General features: G+C 31.2%; 2 protein-coding genes across 6 annotated transcripts; both read left to right on the forward strand.

Annotated features, from left to right (window-relative positions):
* Positions 1-1104: 1104 nt before the first annotated feature.
* mldr (mitochondrial ribonuclease P catalytic subunit) lies at positions 1105-7937 on the forward strand. 5 transcript variants are annotated; one of them, XM_088225058.1, is made up of 6 exons: positions 1385-1683; positions 2397-3225; positions 4037-4414; positions 5937-6129; positions 7609-7667; positions 7753-7937. In XM_088225058.1, the coding sequence occupies exons 1-5, from the start codon at positions 1599-1601 to the stop codon at positions 7630-7632; spliced, it is 1509 nt and encodes a 502-aa protein (XP_088081184.1). In that variant the 5' UTR covers positions 1385-1598; the 3' UTR covers positions 7633-7667; positions 7753-7937. The 5 variants fall into 5 exon arrangements, with proteins under 5 accessions (XP_088081186.1, XP_088081184.1, XP_088081183.1 ...); XM_088225060.1 differs by lacking the exons at positions 1385-1683; positions 7609-7667 and adding an exon at positions 1105-1223; XM_088225057.1 differs by lacking the exon at positions 7609-7667.
* Positions 7938-10407: 2470 nt separating this feature from the next.
* LOC148282446 (uncharacterized) lies at positions 10408-17695 on the forward strand. Its single transcript, XM_088225079.1, has 5 exons — positions 10408-10596; positions 11660-11810; positions 15078-15189; positions 15679-15805; positions 17153-17695. Exons 1-5 carry the CDS (start codon positions 10518-10520, stop codon positions 17293-17295), a joined length of 612 nt encoding a protein of 203 aa, XP_088081205.1. The 5' UTR covers positions 10408-10517; the 3' UTR covers positions 17296-17695.
* Positions 17696-21433: the final 3738 nt, after the last annotated feature.

Consider the following 21433-nt stretch of genomic DNA (forward strand, 5'->3'; position numbering starts at 1 on the left):
TCCCTATTATACAATACGATATAATTATATTTTTCGATGTTTTATTGTAGATACACGAAAAAATAAACTAAATAACGACATTGTGCATTTCTCATCTGTGATCTGTGCTAATAATTTGGTAATTATTTGCACATTGGAGAATAAATCCGCACATGACATGTCCACCCGATTTTGTGATTTGCATTTAAATTTAATAAATAACTACTCAAGCAAAATAGCATATTTTTTATACTTCCCACATTTGAAAAAGTACGTTCGCGGAACAGAGTTGTGGTCCCATGGTAATATTGCGAACTCACGGATCGAAGGTTCCAGGTTCAAATTCCACATAATCTACCACAACTCGATTCCCATTTTTCCAGCACAAGTTATTTACGATTTTTCGGAAATGGTCTAAAAATTTGAGTAAATAATAAGAACTCCAGTTTTTTTTTTTGAAAACTAATATATATAAATATACAAAAGAAAACAAATAAACGATTCTTTAAAAATAAAAAAAAACTCGCTGAGCTTTTTAAGAAAGCAATTACAAAAATCGTTCTTGACTTTTTTTCTTAAAACTGCGGGAATCGAACCCACGCACTGAGTGTCGAGTAGAACTAGCTAACTATTTTATAAATCATTTTTCGTAGAAGGTTCTGACACTTAATAATTATCCATAATTAGGCGATTAATAGTGAACCTGTATAGGCATTAGATATGTAAATATTTACTAATTGAAATTTTTAAACAAAAAACATCTAGTAGCAATTGATCGAAATGAAATGTTTTATATTTAGATATGTAATTTTTAAAATTAAATGTTACGTTTATATTTGTAAATATGTATTTTTTCTTCATGTAAAAATGTATTCAAATATTAAGAAAATAATTCTTATATGATTCCATTTAATATTGTTCGGCTAAATATTTTTTTAAATAAACATTTATTTTACAATTCAATGAATATTTTTTACTAAAATACCTAACGTCCTTATTAATATATTTTTTTTCAAAAATTGTATTTTATGCACACAATGTAATATTTTTACACAGAAATATCATCTAAAATAATTTTGTCAACCTAGCTTGTTCTACTCGAAACACTGTGCCACGACGACAATTTCACGATTAGTTGTTTTGTCAACAGCCAGTCAATAGCGCCACGGTGCCAGTCCCGATTCAGAATATAAGAAAATCTCTCAAAAACCGTTTTATTAATTACGAAAAACATTGCAATCTCGGTATAAATATATATATTTTTCTAATCTAATATCGATGTTTTATCTGATGCTTTTTTAGCGATGTATCGTGTGCCGTGTGCATCACTAATAGTAATTAATAATCGGAGCTGATATTACCTCTATGGCCGATAAGAGCGTTTTGAATTTTGACGTTTGGCTTTGTGACTTTTACTTTTAACAACTTAAGAACTTAACAGTCTGTGAACTTAACCTCTAAAGTAAAATATCAACTGAGATATGTCGCAATTTAAGTCATTGTGGTAGTTGTTAAGTATACGAGTAGTTTATACGGTTATTTACTTAACCGTATATTTGAGTTTTGCACGGTTATTTAGAGACCTGCAATTAAATATATCATTTCCAAATATTAAAATCATGATTAAATCAGCTCTTCATATACTCAGGTATTCTCAAACTCCAATTTTATGTGTTTTAAACATTAAAAACACTTCATTTAATGGTAAGAAAAGTCGTTTTCTGTTATTGTTTTTACCTACCTATGATGATATTTTTGTATATATGTGATTATTTTTTTACTGAATATTGAACCTGAATCCAATGAAGATAATTTGTAATGTCACAGGCTGAGTAATTAAAAAAACTTTTAAAAATCGTAGCGCTGATAATACAATACCTAAAAATATTAAAAAAAATTGTCTAAGTTTGATATTCTTTAACAAAGAAAATGTAACTACTGAACTTCCTTATTGGCATCAAATTGCCATGAAAAAATCATGGTGATATTATGATGTTAAAAGAACTTGCCCCTTGAGTTATTTCATAATCTGGCTATCATATATCAATCTACATAATATTGTTAGTCACGTTGAAGATTATCTAAGAAAATAATTTTATTGATCATAAATGGACTCGGTGATTCAAGTAATAATTACTTAACCAGACATAAAAACACCTGGCAAAAACGGGTTTGAATGCCTATAATTGAAAAGAAATAGCGGCAAACAAAAACTCATTAATTATTTACGAATTAATTCAGTTTGGTGCACCTACAATAATGTCAATGGCTGTATTAAAAAAAAGAAGTGTAAAGTGTTCACTCCACCCAATGACTTCCATAAATTCCTAGGCTTCAATATTCTCTCCTAAAGGTTCTTCATCTGTTCTAATGTCCATTCAAAAAATTATCTGACAATGTTGATATTTTTTTTTCAGGATCTTGTTTATTTCACTCCAGACAAAATACCAAAGGCTTTAATGAACAAGCTTCAGACACTTCACACATGTATAAAAGATCTAACTTTTTACGTGATTATTTCAGTAGTTCTGACAAAGATACTAATTTGGAATGGGAAAATATAAAAAAACAATATATAGAAGCAGATAGAAATGCTAACCTGCGAAACATTGATGCATTGATTATTGATTACCTCAGTAAAAACAATTATTGGAATCAAGTAAAGGATTTTATTTCTTACATAAATCGAACCGGTACACAACTAAATATTGGCGCTGTTGGAAAATTGTTAAAATTTTACTACAACTTGGGATCGAATCGGGATCTTACAGAAAAGGAAAAATCTTTTATTAAAAAGATGTATAAGGATACAATCTCCAAGTATGCAGTTCTGGATAGCACTTTAGGTGATGGATTTATCGGTGCTCTTTCTCTAACAGAGGATTGGAAAGAAGGTCTTAATATTATTGAAATGGTCAAGGCTGCTTCTAAACCAACAATTTTCGGCCATAGTTCCATAGCCAGTGCAGCTTTTATAAATAAAGATCCCGATACTGGGTGGGCGATACTTCGTGACATGGCCAAATGTTTTCAGCAGCCCCTTACGCATGTATATTTATCCTGGTTTAACTATTGCCTTTCTACCTGCAAAAATGACAAAAAAAAATTGCTAATGCAGCTGGAGAGAATATTATTTTACACTGCAGAAAACAATATAGTTATAGGAAGGACTGCTGTGGAAAGTTTAGGTAAAATATTTTCAACATCATTGAATTGGAAAACAGATATTTTAAAAATGAAGCCAAAGTAAGTTGAATACAGCTAATTGTATTTACAGGTGTGGTTTGTTTGATTCATTGTAATTGATTGTGCGTTCTTACTTTTATAGTCATTAGTTGACAACCTTTATTGTAAACTAAATCATAAAAAAACCTGGTTTGTTTTAAACTATCGCATATTTATTTCACTAATTAAGTATGTCCTAATTAATTGAATAAATAAAAGTAATGTTTTTTCATTATAACTTGGATTTACGATAGTGTAAGTTGTTACTTGAGTATGGATATTGTGTTTTTGTTGAGTGCATATTGTTAGCCCAAAGCAACAGTGAGATTAACCCGAAATTTCCAATGTGATAAACACGCAGATATGTTAGTAAATTAATGATTTCAAATAATAAAATACCGAAGTCAGATAGTTTACCTATTCAAAAATATAGTATTCATAACCTACTTCAAATAATTTAATTCAGTCAGACCCTTTGCAAACGTAAAAGTTTGATTATCTCAGAATTTGTATTTCAGAGATATCTCACTGTTGCTTTCGGCTAGCGATATATAGGTATGCTTAACAATAATAATGCGCTAGGATGACACATGCCATGTTCTTTTTTTAAAACCTGCAGATATTCTAGTATGAAAATAAATTGTAAAAAATATAATATAATAAAAAACAATAGGAGATTGCATATTCGATTAGTTATGAATTTTTTATTTCTCCATTTATTTTATTATTACTCTATTGGTGGATATACTGAATAAATTATATTTTAAAATGTCATAAGATAGTTGGAACATTGCTATTATCATAAAAAAGAATGTATTCTATATTTTTTCAGCGGAATATGTCAAGTATGTAAGAATAAACTCAGTCCAATAGAAGTGTCAAACAGTGAATTTGAAGATTTAAAATCAGAATTTTACAATCGGGTTTTAGTTGGAAATAATATTTTCATCAAATCAACACCGAAGGAGCAAAAAGAGTTTTTGGATATGCTTGACAAACACGCACCTTTCGATATTGTTGTGGATGGTTTAAACGTGGCCTACTCTGCACCAAACCATTGCAACCCACGATTTATTGTTTCTGTATTAAAGAAATTTGCAGTTGAAAATAAGAAAATATTAGTTCTTGGACGAAAGCATATGCTTAAGTGGTCTAAATCTGATACTGATGATATCGAAAAACATGCTGTTCTCTATTTGACCAATGATTTGTGAGTACCTATTTTATGTTTTCAATAAATTAAATCAAATCAAAACAAAATAGGGTTAACTGTAATTGTAACTGTATTGAAAACATATGCGATTTCCAAGTCTGTGACATGTAAAAATTTTAGTAAAAAATAGGTCATTTAAAAAAGTAACAGAAAGAAAGTTGGATTTATTGCAACATCATATGTATATTTTATTTAATACAAGTGCCAAAAGATCTAGTAAGATTGTCTCTTGCGTACGACCTTCTTATCTTGCTCACGCATCAGCTACTCGTTACTGTGCATATTTTGTTCTGCACGAGTTTCAGTTCTAAAATTGCATGAAAAGTACCAAATGTGGTGAAACCGTGGCTTGAGCTAGAAAGACTATGCTTCGTAGCGGCAAGTCATGTGTTAAAAGAAGACAATAAATGTACGTAATTTGTGCAGTGCTGGCACATGCCCATGTTCGCTTGCAACCTCACTTGAATATTGGTATGAATTTCTAAGATTCAGTTATGTACAATGTTACAACGGAATACAAGCAAAAGTTCATTCAAACAAAGGTTAAATAATGTTTAAAAAAGTTGTTGTACATCTCTTCAACTGCTCTTTTAAATATAATATGTATCTGTACCTTAAAGCTGAAATGCTGGAAGTCACATTTGGTCAATTGTTCAGGAGAGCGGTTTGAAGTTGTAAAACTGTTTCAAATGTATCTCTCGAAATAAAAACACAAGTTATTTTTGTTTTTTTTGGATTTATAGGCTTTTGATAAGAATATTTAATAAGAAAACATTTAAAGTACGGACTATCAAATAACTAATGAGACTTCAATGTTTTTTGTTTTAACCGCCCAGCCCGTGCCCTAATTCCTCCTCGGACTGTAGTATAAAAAGTCATGTAGAATATTGAATGAAAAACAATGTATTTATAAAGCTTTCTTCAGGCAAAAACATTAAATTACGTGCCATTAATTAAAACATGAATTACTTATGAAAATAATGGGTAAATATAAATTTAATGACATGATATTAATAGCAATAAAACAGTAATTGAAAGTAAACAGTGTGTGAAAAAAAGCAAAGTAAAATAATTAAGTTAACTGCAAAAGAATTGACATAATGGTTAAGTATGGTTGATTATGACAATAAGACTTAATCTTGTGCAAAATCCCTCGCTGCATCAGAGGTAGTTTGTTATAAAAATTCTGGAATTTATCCGGTACCCACTGCTTTAATACCAGCAAACCGTTGAATTTTGCTGAAAGCATGAGTATTATTACTACACTACTGGTGTTTTAGAACAAGCTATTTCAGTAGTGGTATACCATAGGACTCTAATGTTTTTAACATTAATATAATCTGAATATATGAACAAAATGACATTCATAACTCAGTTTTGCAAAAAATGTGACTTCCAGCCTTTCAGCTTTAAGGTACAGATATATTAAAATATAAATCCCCGTACATTCATTTGAAAGTTTTTAATTACAATAATAAAAACATTAAGGTATCGAGATGTTCATTATATGTTTTTTCAGATCCTATGATGACCCATTTCTTCTTTTTGCATCATTAAGATCTCCGCACACAAAGTTTTTATCAAGGGATTTTATGCGTGCCCATAAATTTTTATTAAAAAATGAACGACTTCAGTTGATTTTTCGAAGGTGGCAACAAAAGAATCAAATGTATCTGACATTTGTTGATGCCAATGAAGTAGCCATTATAAAAGTTAGTATTGGATTATTGCATATTAGTGCTGGTATTCACACATTTGGCTGGCTTTTAAAATATTTACTTTAAGATTAGTGAGCAAAATGTATGCAAACAATATTTCTAAGTTTAAATATTAAAAAATAGTGGTGTTAAATATTTTTACCCTCTATTGAGGCCTTCCACCAAAACATGATAACATCTGCTGAAAAAGTTACATATTTACAAATTACAATGAAATAACATAATGTAATGTAATGCCAGTAAAAGTCACAGATGATTTATTATTTATACTTAAATTTATTTCAACAGAGAGGGAAAACATTTTTGAGAAGGGATATGGAAGTCTAGGCATTTACAGGGCTTATGGCCTGTCATTGGCTGGTTTAAGTGGCCACTTTACACACTGTGTAACATTCACCATTCTGCCCATGTTTGAACATCCACATTTCCTCAACTCTTCTATCTGTTGACTTTTGTGAAGTAAAATTGCTGAAACCTTTATCACGTGGGTGAGATTCATCCGGCTGAACCAAATCACCTACTAGGCAACGCCTGAAAACAATTTTCTAATTTTTATACTTCTTCTTTTACCTTTAAACCAGCCAATGATAGGTCATAAGCCCTGTAAATGCCTTGACTTCCATATTCCCTTCTCAAAAATAATTTCCCTCTCTGTTGAAATAAATTTAAATATGAACAACTCCCTAGGGAGGAAATCCAGCCAGTCTGCAAGCATTTGGACATAATCAAACATTGTTGTATTATTTATACGTTCAAAATGGTATCTGATTAAATTTATGTACACGATGTGCTTGTACTTTTTGTGGCCATAAATCATTACAGTAATTATTTTGTATAAAATATTTCTTACAAAAACATATGTGTGTACACTCACAATTTTTTTCTGATAATAAGATACAATAAATGTAAAATATTATTTTTCTTTTTCTTTTTTAAAAGTATTTTTAATTTCTTATACAACTTTGTTTCAACAAAATAAATTTTAATATTTGTCGATAAAAATTTATGTAAAAAAAAAAAACCATCATCAAAAGGTACATTGTTTAAATTATCTCCTTAATTTTTTTTTAAATGCCACTTAACGGATACTATGTTGGCCTTGTGGTGTAATGGTCAGCACGTTTTGCCTACCATGCAAAAAGTCTCGGGTTCGATTCCCGACATGGTTGATATGAAATATTTATTTAAAAGGGTGTTTTCACACTAGAATATTTTATAGTCCCTAGACTGGTACCTGAATCGTAAGACTGATCATCTTACCTTCATGTAACCAAAATGACAAAGATACGCTGCGATTGGTGTGCCAATGCAGTGCCAGAAAGGGAATGATATGATGACAATGGATATTGCAGGCACAATGATGATATTTGAATGGTCAAAGTGACTCATTTTGACAGTTAGCATATCATTTGTATTTTTTTATTTCGTTGTAAAAGTATGCCAAATAGTGAAAATGTATTTTTATCTGAATAGGCTGTTAGCGGACGTTCAAAATAGCAAATACTCTTAGCACTTCAGTGTATTTAATTAAGGTAATATTTTGATATTATTTACATCTAAGGTTCTTTTTTATAAATATGTATTAAGATTAATTTATATTACACATCCTTATTTCAGAGTCCTACCCAACACTTACCGGTAGCCCATAAAACTGTTGGTTGGCATGTTCCATTCAACATGGACGATGACAAAATTTACCAAGACACAATTAATTTGCCTTTAAATTGGTTATGCCTCCAACCAAAGAACTGATATACGAGTATTATAACAGAAGTCATTTTTCAATAAATAATATTGCACAAGAACGAAATGGTTTTTCTTTTTAATAAGTACTTAATCCATATAAATTATCTTATGGCTACATAAATAACACTCTTGGATTGGAAAGGGCTGTTATTTTTCTTTTTTTTTATGTATCTTTGTATGTTTCAGGGGTAAGGTTTTATAATTGAGAGCAGGAATTAGAACATTAAGATTACTATAAACAAATTATGTAATAATAATTTGATTAATAATCGCGATAAATTGTAAAGGAATTTTACTATCGCCTTAAAAAAATACGTTAAAAAGCAACGTAGCCTCCGGCACACCCATTTACCAGCGCTGTCAAGCGCGTACTGATCGGCAAGTACTTGTTACTGGCTGGCTGGGTATCGATTTAAAGAACGATCGCGATGGAAGCAAATTCGAAATTCCGTTCCAGCGCCGTACTGAACGCGCAGTCTGCGCCTAATTCTCACTAGGCAGTGGAAGCAATCGAAGCATAACAATACATTATTTTCCATGTGATCCGAACGCAATACCGCGCCGCACCGCACAGCACAGATATGGGATTTTGGTATTTTGGCGCTGGACATAATAGTTTAATAATTATTTTGTGGTAGAGTAGGAATACAAAATTAAATCTAGAATTTAATTCAAACATTACATCAATATAATGTTGATTTGTTATAAGAAAAAAGTTTATAATCTACTACATATATTGATTTTTCGGGTTCAAATAATGACCAATCAATATTCGTTGAAAAGCCATGTTTTTTAACAAGATATATTTATTTTGGTTTCACTGCATTTTAGTCAAATAAAATATAATTCCACAAAATACTTCGCAGTTTTTTACTATAGTATTTTAGTGAAGTTGGTTAATTTGTTATTACAATTTATTACTAGATATGTAAAACTAATGTTTATAGTTCTAATCATATGTATAAAGTATTTATTTTGTCTTTAATTTTTTAAGGGCAGTGTATATTATTATGTACCAATTTCTTATATAGGTATTAATTGCTTCCCTAATCAAAAACCCCACCGCACGCCCCTGGTGGAATGGAAAGGCGCAAGGTTTTGATAATTTTGGTGCAGAGTTTATAAAGGTGGGTTGTGTCGTTGTGAGACAATTTTTATATGGCTGAACAAGCTTTTTAGTCAATGTATAGAGGATTACACTTCTCTATATTAAAGATTGGCTGTAGTTATGCTTCTATATGAGGGAAAAGGCTAGGATGGAATACAGAAATTATAAATCTATCAGCCTTTTAAAAGCTCTTGGCAAAATGTATGGAAAAATAATGATTCTAAGAAAAATGATCGGAGAAAAGAAATGTGATCATTAGGGTGTCCCAGAAAAATTAAAGTTTTATCTTTTCAATGCATACCCTCTAATTTTGTTTGAATGATGTCAAAACACTTATAAATAAAATTTCACGTAAATTGAATCACGGCAACCCGTGCCGACTTGCATCGGAACTTGTCAAAACTTACATAGTACGGCGCGCGCAAACTAAGTGTTAATGTGCTTGTTATATCGTGTTTGTTTTTATTAGTGAACGCATTGTTTTCGTTGTGTCAACATGTCTGTGGAGTTACGCAGTTCTAATTAAGGAAATATTTTTGGTTGGGGATATAAAACATCAAATTACAGGTTCTAAACTTCCCTCTAATGGACAAGTGCTGGCGGTTTTATTTTATAATATTCGCAAAGTCAATGTAAGCGTCAATGAAAGTGCAAATCTTACTATTCGTGAATGCATTATTTACTGGGAAAAGGCACGTACACCGACTAAATCTTTACCTAACTGTGTTAAGAAACTTGTAGCCTTATACCAAGATTGGAGAAATTTGCAAAAAGATGCAAACAAAACAAACCTTAAAAAGAAAATCTAATTAATAATGTCCTTTAAATAATTGATATGTATAATACATAATAAATATGATACAATAATCAAAGTACCATTGTTTTATTTACAAAATAAATATTAAGTTAAAATATTCCATACAAACTTTTATATTCAAAGTTTGACATCAAGTCGGCACGGGTTATCGCTATCCAATTTCAATAATATTTATTATTTCAGTTATTAAGGTCAAATGGAACAAAATAAGAGGGTATGCGTGTCTCAATCTGTAAAAAAAAAATTGCCCTTATAGTCTGGGACATCCTAGTGATCATACGATGAAGGTGGACATACCAAAAGTATTAATAATCATGAGGAGATGTATACATTTAGAGCAAGCGAGGTCTATATGCAAAGACAGAGTAATATGATTTTCTATCCTCTCTGCCTACCCCTATGGGGAAATGGTGTGATGGTTTCCAATGGCAGTTAAATAAATTCCCGTATTTCTTTATGCTCTTAATTCAATTTGAGCTTTTGGAATTTATATTGGGATTTACTTTCCGCTGTATTTTTTGTTTTATTGATGGTATGAAATTGTTTGTTAGGTAAGAACTTTGTTTTTAAATACTTATTTAAACGTCGAAAGTTATAAAAAACAATAGAAATTTTTAATTATATGTCGGTGTGTAAAATTGACATTTTGTATTAATTATAATTCCATTTAAATTTGAAATTTTGTTTTCTTGAAAATTATTTTTACATAATATGTCTTCTTCGTATGCATCTTCCTCAATTTCATATCTTAACCACACCGATGAAAATATAAACAGGAGACTTAAAAGAGGTAAGTCCTCATAATAATTATAATTATTTCAATGCTCATGATGTCACCCATATGTCACCATTGTCTTGAAAACATTATTTTAAAAATCGTATTAGGATGTTAAAATATCCTTTATTGATCTGTGTTAAATAATCCAAATGTGTATGCCGCTAAAATAAATAATTTTACACAATAAGATGGGAACTATATGTATTTTGTCAATGGAAGTAAAACATAAATTCTTGGTCTCTCCCTTAAACATAGCTTAGTTACAATTTGTTATATTGCACATTCTCATTTCTGTACAATTGTTTGCCCGATGGATTATTATATTTTTTATTATTGATATATATATATATAAAAGGCAATGTTCGTATGTGCGTCCTTATTTACGTCCTAAATAACTACCTACTGGACCGATTTGCGTGCGATTTTTTTTGGAAGTGATGAACTTTACGCTGGGTATTTTTATAGCTTTTAAAATCTTCAATTTAATCTGTAGAAAAAAAGTTGGGAGCGTAAAAAATAATTTTCGCTAATTATTAATAGCATAAAAAATATTTTTAAATATGTGATTTCGAATTCCCGCAAAAGCGGTCATTTCATTGGCCACGCCCCTAATACGTCACGATTCATGTTTATTTGTTCCTGGCCATTTAAATTTGTTCAGAACAATCGTCTTGACGTCACAACAACCAAGGCCAAACACGTCGCGTTTTTCTAGCAACATATTTTTATTAAATTTATTTTTTCCATTTATGGATGAAAACATTTCTCCACAAAATCCATATTGATTTTGAAAATACAATTAATCATTCTAAATCCATTTCATATATTTTTATCGGTATTCGTAGTATGTCATATTTCCCTATTGTGCTCGAAGAGATCGGTCTGTTAGTGTGTATTTAGTACGTAAATACGCGTTAAAAATCCGCTTTCTACGGGCGCTTTTGCATTCAGAATACCACCCCTGGGCTGCGCGTTATAGCGCGCTGTAAGTGCGTTCGGAACACCAGCCCTGGTAGTGTGTTATATTTATATCTATATAATTATAAATTATGTGTGATTTTTTTTTCATTTAAAGTGAAAGAGAAGCCATCCAGGGTCTCTATTCTGTCAAATCCATCCCAGCGTCGCCTTGAAGAACTGTGGAATGAGAAAGGACTCAGCCTACCTTTGCGTTATAGCAATAATATTAAGAGTGCACTTGAAGCTAATTACTTTGTTACGCCAGAGTTAGTTGTATTTTCATTTTAATCAGTTCACACCCTGGGAATAATAATGGCACAATTAAAAAAACTCGTTTTTACAGAAGAGCACTTTCGCACACACCGCGATATTATTAAACCGACATTAATTCGCAAAAATAAAGACACAACTTAAAGTTTTATCAAGTGTGCTATCTAGTTTAAAATATTTTCAGAAATAACAATGGCATAATGATCATTGTAAAGTTAAGTATAGATACTTTTCTTCCCTCCGTTGTAAGCAAATGTCTGGATCTTTGTGCCAACTGCACCTATAGTAGATCCGGCCCGACATTGCTTTACTACGACAATTTTGTACTTGTGCCATTACTACCGCTTAGGTGCCAATTGTTTTTGTAAATTTTATTATTATTATTTTATTTATTTAGTTCAATGATAAATCACAGTATGTACAATATTTTAATTAATGTTTTTTTTTTAATGTTTTTTTTTTTTCATTACTGTATTTTTTGGTCAGACTGAAAGATATTGCTAGTGGCAATAAGTCCGCTATTTAACTGTGTATACCTTTGTTTTATTTAAGCATAAATATTTATTTATTTTTGTAAACCCTGTCACATCCGAAACCACAATGATAAGTATGGGCAAGAAGACATATTGGCATATTAAAAAAAATATTTATATTTTAAATTAAAAAATAAATATGGATAACGTACGTTGGATTCTGTTGTTTCAAAAATATTTAATATGTTGCCACTTGACATAAAAACATGTCATAATAAAAGTAAAATTATGTTTTTATTACGTAAGTGGTTAGTAGACAGAACGTTCCTATATTGATTTATTATTTATGTAAAACATATTTTTTTTTATCGCTCATTAAATATATTTTTGTTATTTTCTTAGGTTACCCTTTCTTTTATTTCTTTCTTATTTTACTTACATTTTTTTGATCTTAATTTTAAAAGGTACTTTTAATTTTAAAAAAAATTCCATAGATATGAATTGAAATTTTCGATTTCCTTTGTTTCATTTTTTATCTTGTTTTGATTACATTTATGAGCACACACTATTTATATATCTGTTTAATTTTTTTCTTTTATTCAAAATATATTCAAGTAAATTGCTATTCTTTTATTTTAATTGTATTATTTTACTTTATTTTCTTACTTAAAAAAATAAAATATTTCTTTAAACCATTTTTTATGTTTATTATTTTATACGTATACATTATTATATATGTACTCTTTTTATTTGATTATAAATCAAACTAATGTCTGAGCACCCGATGACAAACTATTATTGAATAGTTTATCGGGACAAAATATATTTTGATACTTTATTTTCTATATTAATATTGTACTTATGTGTATATTTTATTGAATAAAGACTCTATGAAGAACAAAGAAAATTAAAAAAAAAAAAACAAATGGTTGCTTACTTCTGCAACCATTTGTTTTTTTTGATATATATATTTTTTTTAATTATCCGTTCTAACAAAATATTTTAATGTGCCTACATATCTTCTTGCTCATACTGCTCATCGTGGTTTCGGATGTGACAGGGTTTAGTGAATATCTGAATGAAGCTAATAAAGATTTATTATTATAATTATTATTATTAATAATAAAACTCCAACTATGCCAATTAATGAGTGCCAGATTGGAATCCCATTAAAAACTTGCTTTAACATGTTCTGAAAAGTTAATTGCACAATTAAATTTTCATGAAACTCCTCTATTTTTTATTTTCTGATAACGATCTGGATATTTGGCAATCTGGGTGACTGAAGTTTGAATTTCGGATAAACCGAGTTGTACCCCGTTTTAAATATTTACATTTACGTTGCGCCGGAAATACACGTTGAGTGATTTTTATTTTTTTAAAGTATTTTTCAATTTCTTATTAAGATTACAATTTTGTTATAACAAAGTATATTTTGAAAATAAAATTTGTTACTTTTTATTTTTGCTACCAGTAAAAAAATATGTGAAAAATTCATCATCGAAATGTACATTGTTTTTTTAATTTTCTTATTTTTTTTACAATATTAAAGTGATTTATTTATTTAATTAATTAATATTATTAATAACGTAACCTTTAAAATTATTTAGAACTAACAGAAACTTTAAGCAATGATACAATTTACATGTACATCAATATTTATAAAGGATTTATATTTTTTAATTGATTTAAAATATTGGAAGGCATTAAATTTTTTTAATCCTTCAGGCAACTAATTGTACAGTTTTAATTCTTTGCACAGTGAGTTTTGAGACTCTGTTTTACTCCCCATTGGTAATCTTTTCTTTTTTTAATCTCCAGTTACGAACGTATAGCATTATTGGTAAAATTTCACTTTATTTTTTAATTTACTAACTAAGTAAATAAAAACAAATAATTAAAGTAAAAGAAGCTTTATTATATTGCAAAGGGCACAGCCTTTGTTTACCTTGGAATATATTTATATAAATTGTAATCTACATGAAAGGAAGTGAATAAGTTTAGGCTTCAATTGCCAAGTATCATCAACATTCCTTTTCCGCACCAAATGGTGCATCCAAAGGCGAGCTACAAAGTTGTAGCCGACCCTAAAACGGCTTCCATATGTGGAGAAACTGGAAACTCGCGGTCTCACAACGCTGCAGGAACGGCGAAAAAGGGGTGACCCGATAGAGACACACAAGATACTCAACAGTCACTATAGCTGCCCAAATTTGGATCCCATGTTCGAGCTTAAACAAGATGCTCGTCTTAAAGGCCACAGTCGCAGGCTGGAGAAAACGAGATTCAATCTAAATCTACGGAAGCATTTCCTAAGCAATAGGGTTGTTGATGGTTGGAATAAGCTGCCACAAGAGCTGATCTCAATGTGTAGTCTCAACGGGTTCGAAAAATGGACTAGATTTGTTTCGGAAAAGTTAACGTGAGCCAACAACTAACTTTCATTTATATAGATTTAAGCATATTAGCTTTAAACTGCTTGATTAAAATTAATAATAATAGGACACTGGATTGGAATACAAATCGTAGCGTATCTTCATCATTTTTTGTTACATAAAGATGATCAGTCTTACGTTTCAGGCGATAGTCCAGGAACTATGAAATATTCTTGTGTAAAAACAGCTTTTTAATAAATATTTCATGCCAACCATGTCAGGAATCGATCCCGAAACTTCTTGCATGGTAGGTGAATACGCTAACCACTAAACCACGGGGCCGACATGCCGTTTCCAAGTATAAAAAATATTGTAGTCAAAATATTCTGCATTACAATTTGATTTATTTTTCTAGGCAAACAGAAGATTATTTCCGTCAGCGAGTTACCGATAATTTTGGCAGGAAGAGGAAAAAGAAAATTCCTACAGCCGAAAGGAGACAATGGCTATCAGAGTTCTCTTCACAGGTATTAATCCCCCATTGTTGTCCACAACATGCAACAAACGCGACCTTATGGTGGCCGGGGAATCTCAGAAAAGTTAAACGCAGGAATGTCTCGTAAAAACAGATACCTACTAAATTATAAATATCACTAGTTTTTATCCGCGGCTTCGTTTGCGTGGTATTAGGGAGAAATGAGTTAATTAATTAATTAATTAATTAAACACTGTTTTTGGTGATAATTTATTATGCTGTTTTTGACATAATTTTTGATTTAATTAAAGCAGGTGAAGTATTTATTATATCAAAAGGATTGTTAAATTTATTGTCCTTTAGATAAAATCGCACTAATCGGGCTAACTGAGCATAGTTTGTTTGAAAAGATTTTGTGTGGAAAGTACATCCAAGTCTGGTGGTCTTAAATATTAGTATGGATATATATATTTTTTTTTATGGAAAATTCTTGGTAAACGCTACAAATAACAATATTCATCATTTTGATTTATACCTACAGGTTGCTCGACATCTCTGCGAGTGGGTGGTCGAGCACAAAGATTATGGATTTTCTCAAGACCAAAATGGCGGGCTGAGTGTAAAGGATATGGCAGATATTGTTTTGGAGAAGGTTTCTGATATTCTAGGTATGAAATTAATATAATAAGTAAAAAAAATGATTAGTAAAGAACAGGAAAAAAAATATTAAAGAAAGAAAAGTAATAGGGAAAATATATGATATGTTTACAGCGAATTTTTGCGATTCTCTGTGTCCAAGCGGGTGTGTGAAATAGAACCAGAACCCTAGACGAGTGTTTTGGACTCCATGGCTGCTGTCAGCTGAATAAGGAAATAAAGTTATCAGAGTTATCATGGACTGTTAACTACCTTTTAATAAACATATTGATACTATGATTAAAAAGTCTCGAAAACTCTTAAGTTTTGTTAGCAGAACTTCTAATGACTTTACTAATATGTTTACATATATGTTTACATTTAAAGCACTCTATCGCTCATTTGTTCGTTCTCTTTTAGAATACGCCTCAGTTATCTGAGCCCCAATTACAATGGGAAGTTAACATTTATCTTAAATTTTATATACAAAGTAAAATTAAGTTTTCTCTATGAAAAGCAAAATATCCATACAATTTTTTCTTCTAATCATGTTTAATTGTAGGTTTCCGACAAAGATACATTAAATGTTCATGCAAATATATTCATTTTCGTACACAAATATCGATTTTTCTCGATACAGTTGATGATAACTCTGTTAATTTCCTATTGTAATCGAGGCCCTGGTCTCCCTTTTATGTGGGCCGGATAAATCAAATCGAATCGGTGCAATATCGTCTGCTAAGAAAAGTAGCATGGATGATTGGCCTCGAGAGAGGACACTACACTTATGGAGAAATGGAATCAATGCTGAAAGTCTACAAAAAAGTGGAAAAAACGTTGATTCCATATTTGTGTTTAATTTACTAAATGGCTTAATTACTGAAACAAGTGGCATTTAATGCTCCAATCCACTGGTTGCAAAATAATAAAGTGTTGTTCCTTGATCAGCACGGCATAAACTATGGCCTGAATGTACCAATGTCCATGTGTCGCATTGTAAACTCGAGACAAGATCTGAACTTTTTGGTGTAAGTCTTTATAGATTTGAACAATCACTAAGATAGATCAGATCTTGTCTCGAGGTAGTAATTATAATTTGATTTGTTGTCCTATGAATGAATCCAACTTAGACAGGATCACCCAAAAAAGATACATATTGATAACGGTTACAGTGAAAACCTACGCACCCATTTAATAAAATATAGTTTGAACCCTATTTTTTTTCTAAATTTTATGGGGACACTGTCCCTTTCGCTATTATTGAGGAACCGCCACCGACACATTTACCCATATATCTATTTACAATTAAATTGAGTTAATTTATTATTCCTTTGTTACTTTTGGTAGTATTATGAGTTGATAATACGAGTATTCCACAGGTCAGAAGAAACCTTCTAGAAAGGACAGATCTCGACTGGCTCGCTTCATGTTGGCAATCTCAGACAGAGTGGCCATTTGGGTGGAAAGCGTGGTGAGAGAGGCTAACCAAGGCTTGAGTGATAGTCTGCTTAGTTTAAGATAGAATCAAAGCCAAGATAATTAAATCAGAAATATTGTTCATAGAGAAAGATATAAATTTATAAAATGCATTAAAAACTGTCCGAAACATTGATTTAAAGCTGTTTTATCTTCAGCGAGTAGTCCTGATTGGTGAATTGGCTTTCCGGCAACCGGAAATCTATCACAACACCCCATCATTGGTTGATTTCACAGAACTAGTTACGTTGTTCAAAGTGGTTCGTTTTTTTTTTCACACATCTTCACGAAACTTCGCCGTAAAAAATTTACTGCGCGTAAGAAAACATTTTTTACATCCAATTTTCCTATAGTACTGAACTTCCTCATTGTTATAGTATAAAACATAATATTAAACCTACTTGATATATTTGTATACACTCTTTTTACGTGATCTAATAAATGATATAAAATAATATTACTTTTACTTTCTAGAGTATCTAATATTATAATTTCCAAAAATTGTTTGGTTTTAAATCCTTAAAAATAAAAAAAATTGAGTGGAGGTAAGTCCGCCACGAAATGTAGTATTCGCCTAATAATGATTTATTTATTAAATATACAGCCTAAGCTCATTACAACAGTAAAACGACGAAATTTATGTACCATAAACTGAAAAAAAACATAAAACTATGTAGCAAAGACAAACAAGGGCAATAAAATAATTGTAGTTGTGTGAATTGCATTCTGAGACAACAAATGATCAGTATACAATACATTGAAAAACATGTAAGACTTCTAGCTAACCCATGTCAATCGATCTCCATCCCACGAAGAGATCTACAAAAAGCCGGAAGATCTATCCCGAAGAATTCAAAGTCGTGTTACGAATTGTCTAATCTATACATTTTGGACATTAAGGCATATAAACAAAAGTTGGTTTTAGAAGATTCGATAAGTAGCAGATTTTGGCTTCTGGTGACACGGTTGGGAACATGATAAGAAATTGATTGCAACACAGATGGCACATCACTTATAGCATGTATTTTGAAAATGCATATGAGGGTCAGTTGTCTTTTGTATGCTGATGATGCCGTGCTTCTTGCAAACAACAAAGAAGAACTGCAATTCTTGGTAACAAAGGTCTACGATGTATGCGAGGGAAGCGATTTGCTAATGAATGTCGATAAATCGAATGTGATGGTTTTTGAAAGAAATGAAAGGATGACTAAATGTGACATCACTGTGAATGGGGTTATACTAAAACAGGTAGAGGAAATTGTGTACCTGGGAAGTATGTTTACTAGGGATGGAATGACTGAGAAAGATATTGAAAGGAGGGTGAGTGCCGGGAACAGAGTTAACGGTGCACTTAAATTAACCTTGGCAAATAAATGTTTGTCGCAAGAGGCAAAATTAGCAGTTCACAATGGAGTCCTGCTCCCGACCTTGATGTATGGGAGCGAAGTATGGACTTGGAAAAACAGGCATGAAATTAGGCTTAATGCTGTCGAAATGCGATCTCTCAGGCGAATGTGCGGTAAAAGTATGTCCGATAGATGCGCAGATGTTGAGATCCGTTCATTATGCAAGGCTGAGATAAGCATTATCGACAAAATCAAGAAAGGAGCCTGCGTTGGTTTGGACATGTAGAGCGAATGGACAGCGAAAGAAAGGCTAAAAATATTTACGATGCAAATATTGATGGATGCAGAAATAGAGGAAGACCGAGAAAGATATGGCATGACCAAATCCAACAAATACTTGAAGATGGACATGGTTAAAGTCGGAATAATCGGCGCGCGTGCATGAGAAGATGTATCAATATAGAGGAAGGGAGATATGTACGCAAAGATAGAGTGATGTGGCGTTCTATCCTCTCTGCCTACCTTTACGGGGAAACGGCATGATGGTTTGTTTGTTTTTGTTTTGCTTGCAATTGAGGTCCACATCCGTTCTACGTTTCTCCGATGAAGGCAGATTGAGAGTCTGCTCTTTTTCAAAATAATTCAGGTCGTCGAAGGTTAGATTCCTGGCCGGGTCGAGATTATTTTAGTTGAGTTTAGTGCCACGTATTGGCGTTTCCCATCAAAGGAAAGTAGTATTGCCAATGTGTTACATTATAATATAAATTTATTGTCAAATGTAGTACTAGCAATAATATTATCTGTGCCTGGATTCAAGTACCTACATAACCTTGAAATAAGCGGTGTTAATTGCATGATTATGGAATTAATATTTAGTGATGATTTCGGTATGAATGATAAATTATGATAATAATATTGATGTTGTTTAATTTATAATAAACTAGCGGATCCGACAGACGTTGTTCTGCTTGAACGTTGGCATGCCTGCTATAAGCTTGGAAAAATACTTTTTATTGATAAGAAGGTACCTAGGTACTTGTTTATGGTTGAATTCTAAAACAAAAATATTTTTTTTTCGAATATGGCATTCTTTTTGCAAACGTCAAATTCCGGTCTTCTCACCAACAGAGGGCTGTAATTATGTAGGAATACGATTTTTAAAAATGTATTGAATTAAATATTATTTTAGTAGTAAAAGTACCGAAAATCCAGTATAAAGAAATAAATGGGTAGAAATATTAAGGAATTCAAGGAAAGAATCTGATTGAGATTCACAAAAAACAAATGCTGTTTGTAAACATTCAAAAACAAACTTTTTTTATACACAAACAAACAACATCTTTCAATTTTTTTTGTAAATGCATTCTCCTCGAATGTAACCCCGGTAGATCGATGAATAAAACATTTAGGCTCCAAACTTCTCTTTTATATATTAGATTGAAGATTTTTATACCTACGAACACGCACAGCGCAAAGATCTATGTTTCTCTGAAAACCGCACGAAAATCGGTTAAGCCGTTTAGGAGGAGTTCAGTGACATCACACGTACAGAGGAATTATAAATATAAAGATTAGTTGTGGTTTTTCCAAAATAAATCAAATTAAAGAAAAGTCTAGAAGAATTAGTACGATACTATAATTATTAAGAAAAATATTACTGAGGATGTGTATCAGTTACAATATTAACCACACCTGTAGATCTGTACATTTCAGTATTGTCAAGGGTACCGGCTTCACGAAACTTGATGAGAAATATGTGGTTGGATTATAGGTAGGTGGTACATAAGTAAGTAATGCCCTTGCACTGTTTTAAAACATGTCGTTTTGGGTAGGTTTAACCCTTTTACACCCCAATAAACAAACAAAAATCATTTAAATGGTAATATTTCTACACATTATTTTTTTTATTTCTTATATATCACATTAACTTGAAATAAAATATAATGAAGATAGTTTCAATGAAACATTTAGTTTTTTGACTAAGATACGCAGGTAAATACGAATAATAAAAAAAAAGTCTAATAAATATCTACTAATATATTCGTATCGATATCGTATTCCTTCGATTCTCGACAGGGTTAATATGAAATATTTATTTACCAGGGTGTTTTCACACTAAAATATTTCATAGTCCCTGAACTGGTACCTGAAGCGTAAGACTGATCATCTTACCTTCATGTAACATTTTTTTTTCAAGATACGGTGCGATTGGTGTACCAATGCAGTACCATTAGTTGCGGATAGGGAATTATGATGATGATGAATATTTTTATGTATTTATGGCAAATTTTTACGATTCTAATGACCGTATACAAATTTTATTTATAATTTTCGGGTTTGAAAATAAGCACATACAAAATGGGTCGCAGTTGGCGTTACGTCATTTTGACGTCACACGTTATGCCCGCCGACTGTGTTTGTAATAAACATTGCGTACAAGTATGTCGCCAAAACGTCATTTTTGCGTTTGTCTCACAGGGCGCGAAACGTCTTGTTTTCGGGTAATTCAGTCAACACATATTTTAAACCTTTGAAGAAAATTTATTCGGTGTCGCACGAAAATTTTTTAAAAATCATTACGATCGTAATTGTTTGGTTATTTATTATTCTTATTTCAACAAACGGACGAATTATGTTAACACTTAATGTATAACGTATTTATATTGTATTTCTTTATTTACTTTGTACAATTCGTGGAAGCCTACTATTGGTCCCGAGTCCTTGCAATATTTCCTAATGTAAACTTTAAATATGTAGAACTGTTGGTTTTCCAAATAAAATAAAGTAAAATTAAATGATTGGTTTGTCGATGTACTTTGTTTTGTTAACGCGTGAACA

This window comes from Micrasema longulum, unplaced genomic scaffold, assembly GCF_059751315.1.
Source record: "Micrasema longulum isolate JH-2025_06_02 unplaced genomic scaffold, ASM5975131v1 h1tg000328l, whole genome shotgun sequence".
In the NCBI taxonomy this organism is placed as follows: Eukaryota; Metazoa; Arthropoda; class Insecta; order Trichoptera; family Brachycentridae; genus Micrasema; species Micrasema longulum.